The sequence below is a fragment of the Staurois parvus genome, unplaced genomic scaffold, assembly GCF_062004578.1.
Source record: "Staurois parvus isolate SC_StPar_1 unplaced genomic scaffold, SC_StPar_1.0 ptg000032l, whole genome shotgun sequence".
Classification (NCBI taxonomy): domain Eukaryota; kingdom Metazoa; phylum Chordata; class Amphibia; order Anura; family Ranidae; genus Staurois; species Staurois parvus.
Genome location: NW_028317828.1, coordinates 2,662,748 through 2,682,538, shown reverse-complemented (window position 1 = coordinate 2,682,538; position 19,791 = coordinate 2,662,748). Strand labels below are relative to the sequence as shown.

Below are 19,791 nucleotides of genomic sequence, written 5' to 3'. Positions count from 1 at the left end.
ATTGTTCTTCATAAATTTAGGCCGAGATGTATTCTGCTACATGTCTTTGGTGAAAATAACCCAAATTAGGATGTATTATTTAGTTTGTAGGAAAGTTATAGAGTTCACAAACTATGGTATAGATCTGAATATTGATCAATCCTGAAGTACTGACAGCCAATCTAATTTCTTGAGGTCCAAGAATGTCAGAATAGTACAGATATCCCCAAATGACCCCTTTTTGCTGAGTAGACAGTCGGACGTACTTCATAAGAGGCATGGCGAGTTTTTTGAAGTTGTATTTTTTTGTCATAATTTTTCCGAAAATGAAAAAATAAAAAATATTATTTTCACTATTTTTTTTTTTACATACTGTCACCAGTGCAGTACAGCGTCATCATATAACTGGCATGGCGGTGAACAGGGACACTGACTGGTGACAGTATGAAAAAAAAAAAAAATTATATTTTTTTTTAATTTTTTTTTATTTTTTTATTATATTTAATTTTTTATTACATTTTTTTTTTATTTTTTTTAAGATTTTTTTTCATATTTTACTATGACCAAAATAGTACAATGTTACCATAGTAACATTGTACTACTTTGGGGAAGTGATCAGTATTTTTTTTTTTTTTTTTTTTTTACACAATTTGCTTATAGCAAAGAATTACTTTGCTATAAGCAAGCATTTAGCTGAATGAAATCGATTCATTCAGCTTTTTTTTTTTTTTTTTTTTTTTGTGCTTAGCTGTGATTTGGTCACAGCTAATCACATGACATGTGCATGTGATTAGCTGTGACCATTCACAGCTAGGCACTAGTATACAATGGATGGCATCATGAATGAAGCCATCCATTGTATACAACTGTCATGTGACCTGCTGTGATTGGTCGCGGCAGGTCACATGGTACCGGCAACGGGAGCCGGTACTCGGATCTGTCATCGGCCGTGTCCGAGGTGCACGGGCGGTGACAGATCCCGCTGCTGCGCCGCTCTGCAATAGCGCAAACGGCGCATGTGCGGGAGCACGCCAAATGGCGTGGACCCGGAAAGCTGCAGCGCTTTTCAGGCCGCCAAACGGCTATTGGCCGGGCGGCTAATGGTTAATATTAACCTCACCTATCAATACAACCATATTGAAAATAACTTTTTAGATTTAATGCTTATTAATAATGGTACTAAGATCATTACCAAGATGTTTTTTAAATGTACCGACCGCAAGAGCTATATCCCTACAGATAGCTGCCACCACCCTTCATGGCTTAAAAACATCCCCAAAGGGCAATTCCTACGTTTAAGAAGAAATTGTGATAATTTAGATGATTTTCACACACAAGCTGAAATCGTAAAGAATAGATTAATTGAAAAAGGCTATGATATGTTACATCTGAATAAAAATATAGAGGAAGTCACTAAATTAAATAGAGCTGATCTCCTTGTTACCAAGAATAATGACAAACCTTCACGTTTCTGCCCGTTTGTATCAAATTTTTCGGTCCAGTATAGGGACATTACAAAAATTCTGAAGAAGAACTGGGGGTTGCTTCAACATGACCCGGTACTGGGTAATATTCTTCCTGAACAACCAGAGATTGCCTTTTGCAAAGCTCCAACTTTAAGACACCAATTAGCCCCTAACGTAGTCAATCCACCTACTAGGATCTCATTTTCATGTGGTCTTAAGGGTTTCTACCCTTGCACTAAATGTGTGATTTGCACCTGCAATGGAGTTCAGAAAAAGAAAATTAATCACTTTGTGTCTAACGTAGCCAGCAGAAGTTACGAGATTGAGTCACTAATTACATGTAATAGTACTCATGTTGTGTATTTATTAGAATGTCCTTGTAAAAAACAATACGTAGGTAGGACCACTAGAAGACTACGCGATAGACTACGTGAGCATGTCTACAACATCAAGATAGGATTTAAAGACCATTCTTTGTCAAAACACTTTAGATACCATCATCAGAGAAATCCAGCTGGACTTAAGTTTGTAGGCATAGATCTCATTAGGCATTGTTGGAGGGGTAGTCATAAAAGAAGGGCAGTTTCCATGTTAGAAACCAAGTGGATATATGAACTCAAATCCCTGTTTCCGCTTGGCCATAACATTGAATTAGATATTAGCTGTTTCATAGATATCAGTTAATTATTTTATATTTACATACACAGGTCTTTTACCTAAATTATATTCATCTTTACCTGTTTCATCCATCCTAGTATTACCCTGTACATCCTATTTTGTAGGTATTGTTAGGTATCCGTGTTTATATATTAAGTCTTTAGCGTGTTTATTCATAATTATTTTTTATACCACCCATTTATTTTTATTTATGGTAATATATGTATTGATTTATTATGCAAAGACGGCGGACCACCCATCACCACAGTGGCCCCTTTTTTAACATATTTTACATAATAATTTTTTTTTATTATTGATGAATTCTGTTTATTGTACATTTTTTATTACTGGATTTTTCAGTTTTTCCGTTTTGATTTTATCCTTTATTATTAGTCATAATTTTGGCCAATTTTTATGTTTTTAGTCTTTTTTTGAACATGATAACAAAGGTTTTATACACGTTTGATTGTTTTTTTATCATTCCTCTATTCCAGATCAACTGTGTAGTATTTGTAGTCCCATATTAAATGGAGGCCGTTATTAATTTTATTTTAGTGGCAATACATAGAACATTTTTTATCCTATGAATTTTCCCGTTCATAATTTCTTTAGCACCTTTTTACAAATTCTAGTTATTTATTAAGTTTTTCTACTTATTGATTCTATTTATTGTTATTATAACTGCAATAAAATGGCAGCCGTAGTGTAACAATTTTGGCCACAATAAAATGGCGGCCGTCATTATAATGAATGCTTTATTTTGCATTCGTTCGTGTCTCACTGTCTCTTGATTAACCCTCTTTTTAGTGCCCTTCTATATGTACTTATGTATTATATTTTTATGTACTTATGGTTTATATTTTGTTTTTGAGATCCATTAAAGTATCTCTCGGCCCTGGTCCCTGCGGCGATGTGGCTGAACGGCCGGACTTCTTTAAAATGGTGCCCATTACGCGCATGTGCACAGGGCTATATAAAGCGAACGACAGCGGCAGCAGGCCATCCCTTTGACAACGTGCTTTTGCACAAAACGCATCAAGGTGCAGCCTGCCGTGCTGACGTCACTGATCGCCGAGGTCGCATGTTAGGCCGGCGGCCATCTTAGCTACCTCTGTCCAATTATTATCTTGATGCTTTGGAAACCATTATATTGGAATATTATTACTGCTGTGCACTCTATACCTTGTTATACCTATGGCTCAATAAATGTACTACACCATATCAGCAATTCTTGTTTGGTGGCTGAATTTTTGAGCCATTCAAGGTGGATACTTATCGTTTCTGATACTCTGGATACCTGGTGTAAGTGAAGCATAGGAGCAGTCCCTGTATGCTGTGAGGTTCCTAGCTGAGAGGTCTGGAGTTCATACCTGTGCGCGCGGTGTACCAGTGGAGCGCCTTATTCCTACCAGTTCCTTGATGACCACCAGTGCCTTTCCGGATATTATAACACATGCGCATTAATATTGTGCAATCAGACCTCATTTTCCCTAACACAGAAGTCACGAGCACCTTATTTCCCTGCATCACTTGTGAGGACGACCCATATCCCAAGTCACCGGATTATTATTGCATTACTTGCTATTGGCTTTATTATTATAGTCTATTGGACTTTTCATCACGTTTATGTCATATGTCACTTTATTCGTCATAACTTTGACAACACATTATTGTCTTATTTTGCATTACATTTAAACTTTTAACAATCTTTTCTCTGTTTCATTCATAGCTTCAAAAGGGAACTCTGAAGAACAAGAAGTCAGCCCCTAAAATCATTGAAATAAGAGACAAAAATTTTCGCCAATCTAGAGTTACTTTGGTACCCAACAATGAAACCAAAGATTACAATTTAACACTGCGATTGAGTGATGTGGATTTTGATGATGCAGGAAGATACACCTGTATTGTGAAAAATAAAAAGGAAAAAGATACACAAAGCAATGCTACAATTTTCCTCACAGTGGTGGACAAGTGTGAGTGTCACTTTACAGTGCTTTATGGTGGGGTAATAATTTATACACAGACTAGGAAAATATTAAACAGTGCTCTTAAGCTAGCCAAACAATCATTATTTTTAGTTCAACCAGCGGGTTGAATGAAGAATAATGACCCAATTCCCCCATCCACACATTTGATGTAGACAGGGGAATCACATCACTCCCGCTGTATCTTTGTATTATGACTATTATGCTGGCCCAGCAAACCTGTTTTTGTGAAATGTTGAATCGGCTTATGGGGGAATAAACATGAAATCTGTCTGGTAGTGCAGTCATAGTTAACTTTCTTTATGCTGACTGGATCAGTTTGTTGCTGTCATACAATATGTCACCAGAATCTATAGCTACCATGTCAGATGGGAGAGGGTTAGCATCAAGTTCCAGGCTCTGGAACTATCTGGTGCTCATGAGAGCATCTCCTGCTGGGATTGGAAATGAGAAGCACAACTTTTCCCCTATTGTGGCCTTGGGATTGTTTGGCAGGAAAGAATTGACCATTCAGACCATGCCAAAGTGCAGTAGGAGGCGGAGGTCTGGACGGGTAGCAGGTAAGCATAGTGAAAAAGTAAAGAAGTAGGACAGGCGGCAGACAGGATAAACCAGAAATTAAGCAGTATTCAATCCAAATCCATCTTTCCAATTCTTAGACATGAAGGCCGCATTCGGTTTTGATCAATTATGTAAAATCTTTATCTCAGAGGAAAAAAATACAAACTGCTGTAACTGCTCATAAAGTGTTAGCTGGAGTTCAGCTTAAATTTGTTACTCAAGTTCATCTAAATCTTCTAGTCTAACACTACCCTCCTCCCAGACTGACAGTGCTGCTGTCCAAAGATGCCTGCTTTACTAATTCTCCACCCTCAGACACGAAGTCTGTTACTGGCTGGGTTACCAGGTAAAATAAAGGAAACAAAGCCTAAGAATAGAAAACTAATACAGTCACCACAACTATGGACTGGTAAGCTGCAATACATTACATTTTTAGTTTTTGGTTTTAAAACCGCTTTAAGGCAGAGGCACGACCAGAAGCAATCAATTGGAAACGGTATTAGATAAGAACAAAGAGCAGGAGGCCATACATATACGAGAGATAAACTTAATATAGACAACTTTCCTGATGCAGTCATTTTACTGACAGAGAGTAGATCCTAGTGCTTGATTGAAGTCAGGCATGAGTTTGCAGGATGGCCATGCCACAGCACTGAATATTTGCCAACAGAGAAAACAAGTACACTCCAGCAGACAGACCAAGAAAAAGAGGGAGTGCATTTCCTGACTTCAGACCACAAAAGGTAAGCAAATGAGGGTGAATTCTTAAACTGGATGCTTACACTGCATAGTACACTATTGTGAGAAAGAGCCCAGCGCCCACCACCACCACCACTTTGCTCTTAATTTAAAACGAAGACCAATTTTTTTAATTTGGTGTCTTAAAGCACCCTCAGCTGCTGAAGGGGCTGAAAAAATATAAAAACATAATGTGAATCTTTAATCTATCCAGGCGATGCATCCATCAACAAAGCCATATAGAGGAGAGAGAGAGGTGCGCCAGACTAAGTGCAGTAAGATTATAACAGTTTATTGCACACAAGATATTAAAAACTCACAAGACGTGGGTAGGTATCAGGCATCAAATATAAAGAGGAGGACGTCATCTGTGCTGCACATCACGGGCGGATGGCTGCAGTGCCAGGGTATTCAACGGCTGGCGCTCTAGGCGGGTCCCACAGGAGGAAGCGAGGACGGCAGGCGAAGTAAACGGGAGTCGCAGCGCAGAGAAGAACCGTGATCCAGGGTGGGCGCTGCTGGTCTCTCACATCAGCGTGGGTGATGGGGCTAGCTTGAGGCGCAACCAAGATGGCCGCCGAGTGGAAGTGACGTCAAGACGTTGCTGGGAGTCGTCCAAGGGGGCGGTGACGCGTTTCAAGGCAACCAGCCTTTTCTTCTGACCTGATTGGCCACTGGAGTAGGCCAATAAATAGGGGAAGGAGGAGGGGGTGGGGCAACTGAGGGGGCGGGCTAGTAAATCGAAAAAAATTTATAATACATGGGGGTTAGTAAACAATAATAATAGAAATCATAAATGATGGATAGCTGCAATTTGAGGAACATGTGGAGAAAAGGGGGGGGGGGAGAGGGGGATGGACTAGAAAAACGATGTCTAGGCAAAATGAATAGCTACTTGGGCATGTATAGATAGCAATGTGTGATTGGGTTTGGGCACACATAGAAACACAAACAGGGCATGATTTCTATTATTATGATTTATGATTTTTATTATTATTGTTTAATAGCCCGCATGTATTATACATTTTTTTCAATTTACTAGCCCACCCCCTCAGTTGCCCCACCCCCCCTCCATCCCCTATTTATTGGCCTACTCCAGTGGCCAATCAGGTCTGAAGAAAAGGCTGGTTGCCTTGAAACGCGTCACCGCCCCCTTGGACGACTCCCAACAACGCCTTGACGTCACTTCCGCTCGGCGGCCATCTTGGATGCGCCTCAAGCTGGCCCCATCACCCACGCTGATGTGAGAGACCAGCAGCGCCCGCCCTGGATCACGGTTCTTCTCTGCGCCGCGACTCCTGGTTACTGCGCCTGCTGTCCTCCCTTCCTCCTGTGGGACCCGCCTAGAGCGCCAGCCGTTGAATACCCTGGCACTGCAGCCATCCGCCCGTGATGTGCAGCACAGATGACGTCCTCCTCTTTATATTTGATGCCTGATACCTACCCACGTCTTGTGAGTTTTTAATATCTTGTGTGCAATAAACTGTTATAATCTTACTGTACTTAGTTTGGCGCACCTCTCTCTCTCCTCTATTCTTCTACTACAGAGTCCGGTTTACTCTAGAGAGTGCAAACCTCACGACGGTGTCTACATTGCAGCTTTGTATATATAAGTATACACATATATATATATATATATACCATCTATTCCAACCCAGTACTGTCTGTACCACAAGTCCTCTTTCCCCCTCCCCCCCCCTCCTCTTACCACTAAGACTTTCTGAGTGAACTCTATACCCACCACAACCTCTCTTGCGCTAATTACATCTTCGTTTTGTCAACAAAGCCATATGAACATGGTTGCAGGATCAGTGTAATAAAATGCATCAGTTATTCTTGATTCCTGCAGTCAGGTGATGACAGGTAGGATCTGTGTAGATTAGCCAGAATGTGCAAGGATTCAAAGAGACAACAAGATCATAATAGGCTGTGCCAAGGTGGAGGCATGGGGAGGGTCTGGTTTTCACTGGAGTCCCTGATGATGCAATTAAAACCTTGGGCTGGTCTTGTTGGTGGCCATAAGCAGCACTACAGATATCTGAGTTTCAGGTTTTAGGCAAAAGATGTCTAGACAGGTGGAGATGGTGCCAAAGGTTGAGACAGGAGTGTGCTGGGTGATGACATGGCCAGGGATAACCAGAGACAAACCTTAAAACCAGAACAAGAAGAGATGTAGCCAGAAAATATAACTAGGGGTAGGGACTGGAAATAGTCTCATTCACAGGAAAACAAGAAACCTTAAAACAGGCAACTTTAAAGTAGCAATGGCTTCTATTTAAAATGGACCTGAACTGGTTAGGATATGTGCCTATTGATATACAGGTTTACTCTGCCACACCCCTGTGGACAGGATGTGAGTGAGAGGTAATACTGGGGGGGGGGGGGGTCTGTATTGTAAGGGGATCCAGGAGAAGTTGCTGAAGACCTTTGGAACCAGGAAATTTTAGAAAACCACAGCAGAAGGGGAAGTGTCAGCAGGCAGTGCCAGAGAGGTTCAGTCCACAGCCAACCACCCAACATCCAACTGTGCAACAGGTGGCTGGTCATAAACTAACCAATAAATGAATGATAACTTGGCCTAAGGCAGAGTATGATAGTGTGAGTTGCGGTTCCCACATATATTAAAATGGCCAAACACCAACTAAGCTGGATGAATGCACAGCAAAGAAATCCCTAATATAGGTCCTCTGAACAAGGTCTGCTTTACATGTTCTGTTTAGAGGACTGAGGTATTTGGGGTTGGAAATTAGAATTTTGTCACTAATTTTAAAATTAAGACCAGATTTATGCCTACTGTACAGCAAGGGTTTATGCTGTTGGGAGGCCTCTGTCAAAGAGGCTTTAATGATAGACCACCAATTGGACATGCGATCTCACTATTTATCCAGGACAGGGCGATAAAAGGATTGACCTAGGTGGGAGATAAAGGAAGTTTCCCAAAACAAAAACAAATTTATAGGGAGACATCCCTGCCGAGTCGTTGCATCATTACTGGCAAATTCCATGAAGGAAAGGTAAAGAGCCTACACAGACTAATTGCTAGAATCAAAACACTTTAATAATTGTATTGTTTGATCATGTGTTTCCATCTGATTGGATGAGAAGAAGAAGAAAGATATTCCCAATTTGGAAAAACACTGCATACTAGCACATTTTGAGAGACTCCCCTTAAAACGAAGCCCTCCCAGCAGCACGCTGTAAACGGTGACAGGGCTTCCACCTTCACCCTGTCTTCTTTCTGGGTTTGCAGGCTCCGGCCATTTGAATGACTGAGCTGCAGTGTTGTTACTCCCACGTATGTGCACGGCACAGTGTCTTGAGGGAAAAGCATACTCAGTATGCCGTCTTTTCAGAGCAGAGTGTGCATGCGCCAGTGACGTCACTGGCTGCAGTAATAGTGAATATCTCCTAAACGTTGCACGTTTAGGAGATATTCCTTGTACCTACAGGTAAGCCTTATTATAAGCTTACCTGTAGATACAAGTCAGCAAGTGTTGTTTACTACTGCTTTAACTGAATTTGGTGCTACTGAAGGGGAAATGGGATATGAACAATGAAAATGTATATGCACATCCATTTACAATAGCTTTTTATTCTTTACAGCTTTATTCTTGAAATAAAAATAGATGCTTGGATTGTGAGTTTTATAATACAATCACTGTTACTGTTTAATTTTGCTATCAGTATTTGTTTTAACACATTTTTCTCCACAGTTGAAGTGGTGGACAACACTTTGACTCTGATTATTGTGGCTGTTGTTGGTGGTGTGATTGGATTGCTCATATTAATCCTTATAATCAAGAAGACAATTAGTTTCATCATTAAGCGGAATCGTGACAAAAAGTGAGTATGCGCTCTGAGCAGATGCCTATTTTGAACTGTATCAATAAAGGGTTATCTCCTGATATAATCTAAGCTTTTACAAGAGTTGCCTCCTAAAAACATCTTATCACCTACAAATTTTAAATTCTTATGGCATTCATACATGTCCATGTAAGTTATTCAATCAATGTGAGCTTGGTTTGCATAGATTTAGCAATGAATATGCCCTGATGGAACCCTTTATGGGATAATTACAAGTTCTTCCAGTGTCACAAGCACTCACTAAAGCACACAGAGATATTCCAACTCTCTTGGAGAACGTGTGTTCAATCACTCCATTTCTTGTGAAGAAAATGTAGCACACTATATGGCCAAAAGTAGACACCTTTTCCTTAGAATAACCACCTATCCCAGAGATGATAGGTCTACCTCATCCACAGGACGTTTAATTTTCTGTCAGTTTCTGTGAGATTCTGAACAGATTTTCAGATTGCATCATTTCCTGTAGATGGTCTCTCAGCAAAAGTTAGCTGAAGACTATCTGAGGCCCCATGTGAACACCACTGCATCTTTGGACAACAAAGCTCTCATATAAGTAATTTCAAACGGCATACACAAGAGTAAGTGAACAATGGTTTTGGCCATGTCCACCATTTCTGAAGTTTAGCAGTTCAACATCTGTACAGCAGCAATTACAAAACCCTATAACCAGTGCTGTAGCATGGGGCAAAGCAAGCATTGCACCCCCAATCCCTGCTTCTCTTCCACCAGTCCAGTATTGAACTCCCCCAAGTACATAAATAACTGGCCATATCTTGTGTACCTGCCTGGAGAGGAGGTTTACTACCACTAAGCCTGTCCTTGAGGGGAAGACCACTAAGGGGAGAGGGACGCGATCCCATAGGAGTCTCTTGCATGGAGGATCCAGTGTAGTGATCCAAAAAGTGTTTTGGCCCTTTGTGGGTCGAGGCAAGGAGGTGAGCGTGCCATACAGCCATTTGTGGATACCTTCCTGTCATTATACACACCTATCACCCACTTTCACGGGTGTCTGTCAATTTTGAATAAATAGGTGTTTTTACACCATTTTGCACTTTTATCCATCTACATATGCGTATTTGAATAACCTGCGTTTTTTCTGGATTGTAAATGTTATTCACATCTTGTGACATTTTGAAAGCATTATCACACATGTGGTTATGTGTATGTTGTTTGCTGACACTGTTTTTGTATATAGTTATTTGTTTTTGTTTATTTTGTATGTGTACACATGCATTTTTGATTGTCCTAATTTGGGCACACCGGATATACTGGTCCCATTTGGACCTTTTTGGTCATTTTACCATCACCGTTAGATCCAATTAGGATAATTTTTGGGCCCATTTTATGCACTAGTCTCATTTGGACTATTCTGAATATTTACACCATTTATAGATCCCATTGGGATCAATCCACACAACCATTTGTGTGATTATTGAGTTCACTTTCTTCTTCACATATTGGTTTTTCACGTTATCCTTCTTCACTTATTTCTGATCATTGAGAGATCATGCTGTATATTTGGATTTCACAGCATATAGGCTGCACCTATGAGATATAGTCATGATATATACTTTGTCATATGTCACATACTGTATATTCTTTTATTTATTATTTTTGTTCATAGACGTTTGATATATATTTTTTACTTCATATGGTTGTCCAGCGAGCGCTAAACAGTATATGGAAGCAGCTGATACACTAAAGGAAACCTAAAAACCTTCTGAGTATATAAAAAAGTGAAAAGTGCAGCGCTAGTGGACAATATGCAAAGGAACAGGCCTGAGGCTGACCAAAACCTCAAATGCAGTGAGTATAATCAACAGTGTAGTCCAAAGATAGTAGTGTCCAGTGTGTAAGGATCTCTGACAAATTGGTGACTTCGTTACTCCCAATGAGGCATGCACTTGGTGACATGCAGGAAATATGAGTAATGCGCACTTACCAGATGCGCAGTATGAAAGTGCAATGATATAGACCAGAGGTACCCTCTTGTCCTATGGAAGGTGCAGCTCACACTGGGTAGACCCTCTCTCAGTATTGGCGCCTATAGAGGTCTTCTCTACTGGTGGAGCTGCAGTGGGGGTCGGTACAGTTGAATCCCTCTCCTCTGGGCCTCAGGGGTAGTCACCATAGGATCCTAGGAGTTAAATGCTCGGCATGGAGCAGAGAATGGTATCCATAGTGTAGTAGATCAAAATCTTAAATGTTTATTAATGAATCAAAAGATGAACATGCATAAAAGGCCTTTGCCAATGTATAAAAGTAGATATGAAGCGTACAGCGGGAAACCGCTCAAATCACTAACCAGCTGGATAGTTATGGGGGCCACCGGACCTCCTTGACCCGGTGGTGTGACGTCTCAGGCGTATGTGGCTCCTCCTTGATGCGTTTCACACACTTAGTGCATTTTCAAAAGGGGTGATGCCATAGCCGCCTGGACGTCAATGATGTGCTATTTATAGAAGCATTTGGCGCATTGAACGAGCGGGCGCCATTTTGCCGGTGACCGGCATGAACTGATCATGTGCGGAAGTTCGGGCGCCATTTTGCCGGTAACCGGCATGAACTGAGCATGCGCGGAAAGTTCCGGGCGCCATTTTCTTATAGCTTTGGAACAACTGCATAGAAGTATACAGGCGGTGATCTGTGTTTCTAAATATTCAAGCGAAAAGATCACAAATCTAAACTGGCAATGCCCCACGTACATAAATTATGGACAATGAAAAGTATTAAATATGATAAGGGACAATAAGGATTTATGAGCGCATTTATGACTCAATGCGCATGCTCGGACAATTCTGGGTGCCATTTTCTTAAAGTCAGGCGGCCAGAGATTGGAACTGAATAAAAAAGAGAGGAGAATTTGTGTGTGATATTGTCAATCTCATGGTCAAGTGCTAGACTATACATAGGACTTTATAGTATAGTGTTCTTGTATTATAGGGTCGGCGCCATTTTCCCGGAGTCTCATATAGACCCTAGGCACCATGATATACAGTGGGGCAAAAAAGTATTTAGTCAGCCACCAATTGTGCAAGTTCTCCCACTTAAAAAGATGAGAGAGGCCTGTAATTGGCATCATAGGTAGACCTCAACTATGAGAGACAAAATGAGAAAACAAATCCAGGCAATCACATTGGCTGATTTAGAAAGAATTTATTTGCAAATGATGGTGGAAAATAAGTATTTGGTCACCTACAAACAAGCAAGATTTCTGGCTCTCACAGACCTGTACCTTCTTCTTTAAGAGGCTCCTCTGTCCTGCACTCATTACCTGTATCAATGGCACCTGCTTGAACTTGTTATCAGTATAAAAGACACCTGTCCACCACCTCAAACAGTCACACTCCAAACTCCACTATGGTGAAGACCAAAGAGCTGTCGAAGGACACCAGAAACAAAATTGTAGACCTACACCAGACTGGGAAATCTGAATCTGCAATAGGCAAGCGGCAAGCAGCTTGGTGTGAACAAATCAACTGTGGGAGCAATAATTAGAAAATGGAAGACATACAAGACCACTGATAATCTCCCTCGATCTGGGGCTCCACGCAAGATCTCACCCCGTGGGGTCAAAATGATCACAAGAACGGTGAGCAAAAATCCCAGGACCACACGGGGGGACCTAGTGAATGACCTGCAAAGAGCTGGGACCAGCGTAACAAAGGCTACCATCAGTAACACACTACGCTGCCAGGGACTCAGATCCTGCAGTGCCAGACGTGTCCCCCTGCTTAAGCCAGTACATGTCCGGGCCCGTCTGAAGTTTGCTAGAGAGCATATGGATGATCCAGAAGAGGATTGGGAGAATATCATATGGTCAGATGAAACCAAAATAGAACTGTTTGGTGGAAACACAACTCGTGTTTGGAGGAGAGAGAATGCTGAGTTGCATCCAAAGAACACCATACCTACTGTGAAGCATGGGGGTGGCAACATCATGCTTTGGGGCTGTTTCTCTGCAAAGGGACCAGGACGACTGATCCATGTACAGGATAGAATGAATGGGGCCATGTAACATGAGATTTTGAGTGCAAACCTCCTTCCATCAGCAAGGGCATTGAAGATGAAACGTGGCTGGGTCTTCCAACATGACAATGATCCCAAACATACCGCCCGGGCAACGAAGGAGTGGCTTCGTGAGAAGCATTTCAAGGTCCTGGAGTGGCCTAGCCAGTCTCCAGATCTCAACCCCATAGAAAACCTTTGGAGGAAGTTGAAAGTCCGTGTTGCCCAGCGACAGCCCCAAAACATCACTGCTCTAGAGGAGATCTGCATGGAGGAATGGGCCAACATACCAGCAACAGTGTGTCCCAACCTTGTGAAGACTTACAGGAAATGTCTGACCTCTGTCATTGCCAACAAAGGATATATAACAAAGTATTGAGATGAACTTTTCATATTGACCAAATACTTATTTTCCACCATAATTTGCAAATAAAGTCTTTCCAAATCAGCCAATTTGATTGTCAGGATTTGTTTTCTCATTTTGTGTCTCATAGTTGAGGTCTACCTATGATGCCAATTACAGGCCTCTCTCATCTTTTTGTATTTCAATAGTTTTTATTAGTTTTAAGCAGTATAAAACAGAGGCGACAAAACATGCCCCCACAGGGGCTATCAATTGCACCGATAAGATAAAAAACATAATAATAAAAGAAAAACAGTGCTCTAACTTCAACAAGGCAGAAGGTACGCCCACGCAGGGGCTATCAATGGCACATAGGTTACAATGACGGTAATGAAATTCTAACTGCAATTAAAGGCAGCTGTCAACTATCACCCAGAAAATGGAGAGAAAGAAAGAGAAGAGAAATAAGAGAGAAAAAAAAAAAGAGAAGTGGGGGCAGAGATCCAAGAGCGCCACCATCAAACGCCAGTACCTAACGCCAGTACATCCCCATACTAGCCAAAGGAAGCGTGGGAAAGGCATATTGCAACCATGGTTCCCATATTTTCGAGAATTTACATTGGGAGTCCTTGCATCTGCTCATTAAGCATCATATTGGTCATACGATCCCGCACCCCCTGAAAAGGGACAAACGGACCCTTCCAGGCCTGAGCAATTGTTCTGGTGTTCGACAAAAACAAATAGGACGCCAGCTTCTGCTGATGAGCAAAGAGACCCGGTATGGGGCAATGAAGCAAGGCATACCGAGCATCCCGGCGTATGGATAGATGAAACAACGTGAAAAGGAGGCCAAATACACGAGACCAAAAACGGACCAGTCTCGGGCATGACCACCAGATATGCAAGACATCGCCACGATGGCCACAACCCCGGAAACATCGATCACTACAAGCGGGATTAGCCTGGGCCAAACGAGCCGGAACCCAATACCAACGATACAATACCTTATAGGCTGCCTCCAGCGTGGTGGTATTGAATGAGCATTTAGCTATGAGTGACCAGGTCACGCTCCCACTGAACAACATATGAAAGAGAAGTATGCGACGGGCGTCTGTTCAAGGCTGCATAAAGAAGGGAGATAAGGCCCGGGGCACCCGGGCGCTGCTGGCAAAGCTGTTCAAAGGCCGATTTCTGGTATGGAAAAGAAGAAGTGCCCCGCAGCGAGAGTAGCCAGTGCCGCAATTGAAGGTATTGAAAAAATTCCGCCGGGGGAACATCCCGGGACTCCCGAAGAAGATCCCAGGTAGGGAAGGACCGAGAAACCAAAAAGTGTCGTACCTGCGAAAACCCATGAGCCACCCACCAAGAGAACGCCCTTGGGTGATCTAAACCCGGTGGGAAAAGAGGGTTGTTAACAATTGGAAGCAAAGGCAGAAAGGGTGACATCAGGCCACTGGAATAACGTACCAAGTCCCAGACTCGTAAGCCATGGAGCAACATCGGGCTCAGCGATATAGGGCGCAAGGCAGGGGGAAGCCATAGAAGCGCCGACGGTTGGATAGGGGCACAGTTAGGTAGCTCCAGCAAGACCCAGAGAGGGACGTCAGAGGAAGCGTGCAACATAGACAGCGGGGCAATCTGGCTCGCCTGGTAATACTTAGTTACATTGGGCACCCCAAGGCCACCCTGGAGTCTATGAGCAAAGAGCGTATTTCTAGATACTCTGGGGTGCTTATTGGCCCAGATGAAACGCATAAGCTTCGCCTGAAGCAACCGAAGGAAATGAGGGGGAACCCGCACCGGGAGAGTACGAAAATAATATAACAATTTCGGCAGGACGGTCATTTTCACCGAATGAACCCGCCCTATCCAAGACAGGTGCGGAAATTGCCAGGAATGCAGAAGAGAAGATAAAGAACTAAGCAATGGGTAATAACTCGCAGCAAAGAGGGAGTCATAGGTGGGGGTCAAGCGGATGCCCAAATATTCAAGAGAGGAGGAAGCCCATTTATAAGGGAAGTAGGATTGAAGGCGTGAAACCAAATCGGAATCCAAAGTAATCTTAAGAGCGACAGTCTTATCCAAGTTAATACGGAGACCCGAAATCAAAGAGAAGCGCTCAAGAACCTGTTGCAGATTAGGAAGCGTCGTCAGAGGCTTAGTAAGAGTCAAGAGGGCATCGTCCGCAAAAAGATTCAGCTTAAACTCCTGTCCCGCGTATGAAACCCCCGATATATTGCAATCGGTCCGGAGCGCTAAAGCCAGCGGCTCAAGCGCCAGTACAAAAAGCGCCAGGTACAAAGGGCAGCCCTGTGTCGTCCCTCGCCCAATAGGAAAGGGGTTCGAGAAATACCCAGCATATTTAACGGAGGCCGAAGGAGACGAATACAAGGCTTGAATCCAAGAAAGGATAGAATCCCCAAAACCCCAACGAGACAGCACAAACCGCAGATATTCCCAGGATAGAGAGTCAAAAGCTTTATACAGTCATGGCCGAAATTGTTGGCACCCTTGATATTTCTCCAGGAAATCATGTATTTCTCACGAAACGTATTGCATTAACACATGTTTTGCTATACACATGTTTATTCCCTTTGTGTGTATTGGGACAAAACAAAAAAAGGGAGGAAAGAAAGCAAATTCGACATAATGTCACACAAACCTCCAAAAATGGGCTGGACAAAAGTATTGGCACCCTTTCACAACTGCGGATAAATAAGAATGTTACAAGCATGTGATGCTCCTGTAAACTCACCTGGGGCAAGTAACAGGTGTGGGCAATATAGAAATCACACCTGAAAGCAGATAAAAAGGAGAGACGTTCACTTAACCTTTGCATTGTGTGTCTGTCTGTGCCACACTAAGCATGGACAACAGAAAGAGGAGACGAGAACTGTCTGAGGACCTGAGAACCAAAATTGTGGCAAAATATCAACAATCTCAAGGTTACAAGTCCATCTCCAGAGAACTAGATTTGCCTTTGTCCACAGTGCGCAACATTATCAAGAAGTTTGCAACCCATGGCACTGTAGCTAATCTCCCTGGTCGTGGACGGATGAGGAAAATTGATGAAAGATTGCAACGCAGAATAGTCCGGATGGTGGATAAGCAGCCCCAAACATGTTCCAAAGACATTCAAGCTGTCCTGCAGGCTCAGGGAGCATCAGTGTCAGCGCGAACTATCCGTCGACATTTAAATGAAATGAAACGCTATGGCAGGAGACCCAGGAGGACCCCACTGCTGACACAGAGACATAAAAAAGCAAGACTACAGTTTGCCAAAATGTACTTGAGTAAGCCAAAAGCCTTCTGGGAAAACGTCTTGTGGACAGATGAGACCAAGATAGAGCTTTTCGGTAAAGCACATCATTCTACTGTTTACCGAAAACGGAATGAGGCCTACAAAGAACAAAACACAGTACCTACGGTAAAATATGGTGGAGGTTCAATGATGTTTTGGGGTTGTTTTGCTGCCTCTGGCACTGGGTGCCTTGACTGTGTGCAAGGCATCATGAAATCTGAGGATTACCAAAGGATTTTGGGTCGCACTGTAGGGCCCAGTGTCAGAAAGCTGGGTTTGCGTCCAAGATCCTGGGTCTTCCAGCAGGACAATGACCCCAAACATACGTCAAAAAGCACTCAGAAATGGATGGCAAAGAAGCGCTGGAGAGTTCTGAAGTGGCCAGCAATGAGCCCAGATCTAAATCCCATTGAACACCTGTGGAGAGATCTTAAAATTGCTGTTGGGAAAAGGTGTCCTTCCAATAAGAGAGACCTGGAGCTGTTTGCAAAGGAAGAGTGGTCCAAAATTCCGGGTGAGAGGTGTCAGAAGCTTATTGATGGTTATAGGAAGCGACTGATTTCAGTTATGTTTTCCAAAGGGTGTGCAACCAAATATTAAGTTAAGGGTGCCAATACTTTTGTCCAGCCCATTTTTGGGGTTTTGTGTGACATTATGTCATATTTGCTTTTCTGCCTCTGTTTTATATTTGTTCCAATACATACAAAGGGAATAAACATGTGTATAGCAAAACATGTGTTAATGCAATACCTTTTTTGTGTGAAATACTTGATTTTCAGGAAAAATATCAAGGGTGCCAACAATTTCGGCCATGACTGTATATGTCTAAGGACAGTAAGAATCCCGGGATTTTCCGCTGTTGCAGAAGATGTATAAGATGGACCACCTTACGAACATTATCACCCGCCTGCCTCCCAGGGACAAACCCCACTTGGTCCCTGTGGACCAGGCTACGCAAATAGATATTAATGCGAGAGCTAAGAATCTTGCCCAATATCTTCAGGTCTTCATTAAGAAGAGAAATGGGCCGGAAGGCTTGCGGTTCCTGTACATCCTCGTTCGTCTTAGGAATCATGGCTATATGTGCTCTAAGCGCGTCCGGGGACTGCAAGGAGCCCTGTCGTAACTCATTGAAATAGGCAGCCAAGAAGGGCGCCAACAGGACCGAGAATTTCTTATAATAGAGACCGGAGTAGCCATCAGGACCTGGGGCCGCGGTGGACCTCAAAGATTTGATAGCTTGGAGCACTTCCGGTACGGTAACACAGGCATTGAGGGCCACCTGTGCTGCCTCGGATAATCCCGGAAGACGAAGATCTTGAAAAAATGCCTCTGCCTGAGCCACAGGGAAGGGATCAGGCGTAGTGTAGAGGCGCGAAAGGAAGTCCGAAAATCGGGAAACAATCTGCCGGGGATTAGAAGTACATTCACTTGTGGGAAGTCGCAGTCGGATTGGTTTATGGGGTTTCCCCACGGAATTGAGCTTCCTAGCCAGCATCGGGCCCGGTTTATTAGCACAAGAATAAAATTTGTGTTTGGTCCAACGCAGAGCCCGTTCCGCCTCCGAAGAGGCAAGTAGGTCTAATTCGGTCGCCAGAGCGTCCCGAGCGCGTTTATGGACTGCGGATGGAGACGACTTCCAGCGCGCATCCGCAGAAGCCAGGAGAGAATGAAGCTCCAAAAGTCGGCGCTCCCGCTCCCGCTTCCGGACCGCCGCCAGCTGTATAACATGACCCCGCACCGTGGCCTTATGCACTTCCCATAGGGGCACTGCCGAGGAGACCGATCCCGAGTTTTCCGTGAAGTATGTACGTAAGAAAAATTCTATTTGTTGGCAGGTAGCCTGAGTGGTCAATAAAGAATCGTTGATGCGCCAATGAAAAGGGCGCCGTTCTGACCCAGAGAGGGCAAGGAGAAGTACCAAGGGATCGTGATCCGACCAAGGTGAGGAGGGAATAGTTATCAGGCTGACCAAGGGAAGCTGCTGAACCGGCATAAATATATGATCAATTCTACAAAAACTATCATGAGGACTGGAATAAAATGTAAAGTCACGTTCAGTCGGGTGAAGCTCCCTCCAGACGTCCGCTAGCCCCGCTGTCCGCAAAAGAGAGCGCATACGTTCCTCCAGCACCAAGTCATGGGAAGGGGCCGCCCCCAGTGCACAGCCCCTATCCAACGTGGAATCCAAAGTAACATTTGAATCCCCCAAAACAAGAATGAGACCCTTGGAGTGTCGGGAAACAATGGTGCAAAGATGCGAAAAGAATTTATCCTGAAAACGATTGGGTGCGTAGTAAGAGACAAAAGTAACCTCCTGGTCCCAGAGAGTGCCCTGCAAAAGCAAATACCTGCCCATGGGGTCCGCTATATTCCGAGCACAGACAAAGGGAAGATTGCGTTTAAAAGCTATCAGTACACCCCGACGCTTCTCAGGAGCCGAGGCCGTGTAAACCGTGGGATAGTGAGGTGAAAGATAACGCGGAGCGGAGGACTGCGAAAACCTGGTCTCTTGTAAACATACCACGTCAATTTGTTGCGATTTAAGGTGATGAAAGACTTTAGCCCGCTTCTGAGGCGAATTGAAGCCTTGAACATTCTGCGAGTGTATTTTCAAAAGGGGTGAGGCCATGGCGATATCAATGCAACACGCTCGGCAAAAAAACCCATAAAGCAGCTAGCAATTTCCGCTTCCAATGGCGAGCGGACCGTGGCGTCCTGGAACCCTGCAGAAAACAAGAACAAAAAAAAAAACCAAAGGAGAAAAAAGACAAAGAAAGAAAAAAGGAAAAAGTATATACAATAGTGCAATTGTGTCACAACAATGGTGACGCGCATCCTACAAAGGAAGGATACCAGTTAGGGGTGGCTCTACCACCGGACACATGG

At 43.3% G+C, this 19,791-nt stretch overlaps 1 protein-coding gene across 2 annotated transcripts in view; it reads left to right on the top strand.

The window, feature by feature from the left end:
* SCN4B (sodium voltage-gated channel beta subunit 4) overlaps positions 1–19,791 on the top strand; it is a 176,224-nt gene that overhangs the window by 135,947 nt on the left and 20,486 nt on the right. For both annotated transcript variants that reach the window (XM_089660885.1, XM_089660884.1), the window contains exons 4-5: positions 3,832–4,075; positions 9,100–9,229. In XM_089660885.1, coding sequence (XP_089517011.1) covers positions 3,832–4,075; positions 9,100–9,229 — 374 coding nt within the window. The remainder of the gene's footprint in view (positions 1–3,831; positions 4,076–9,099; positions 9,230–19,791) is intronic.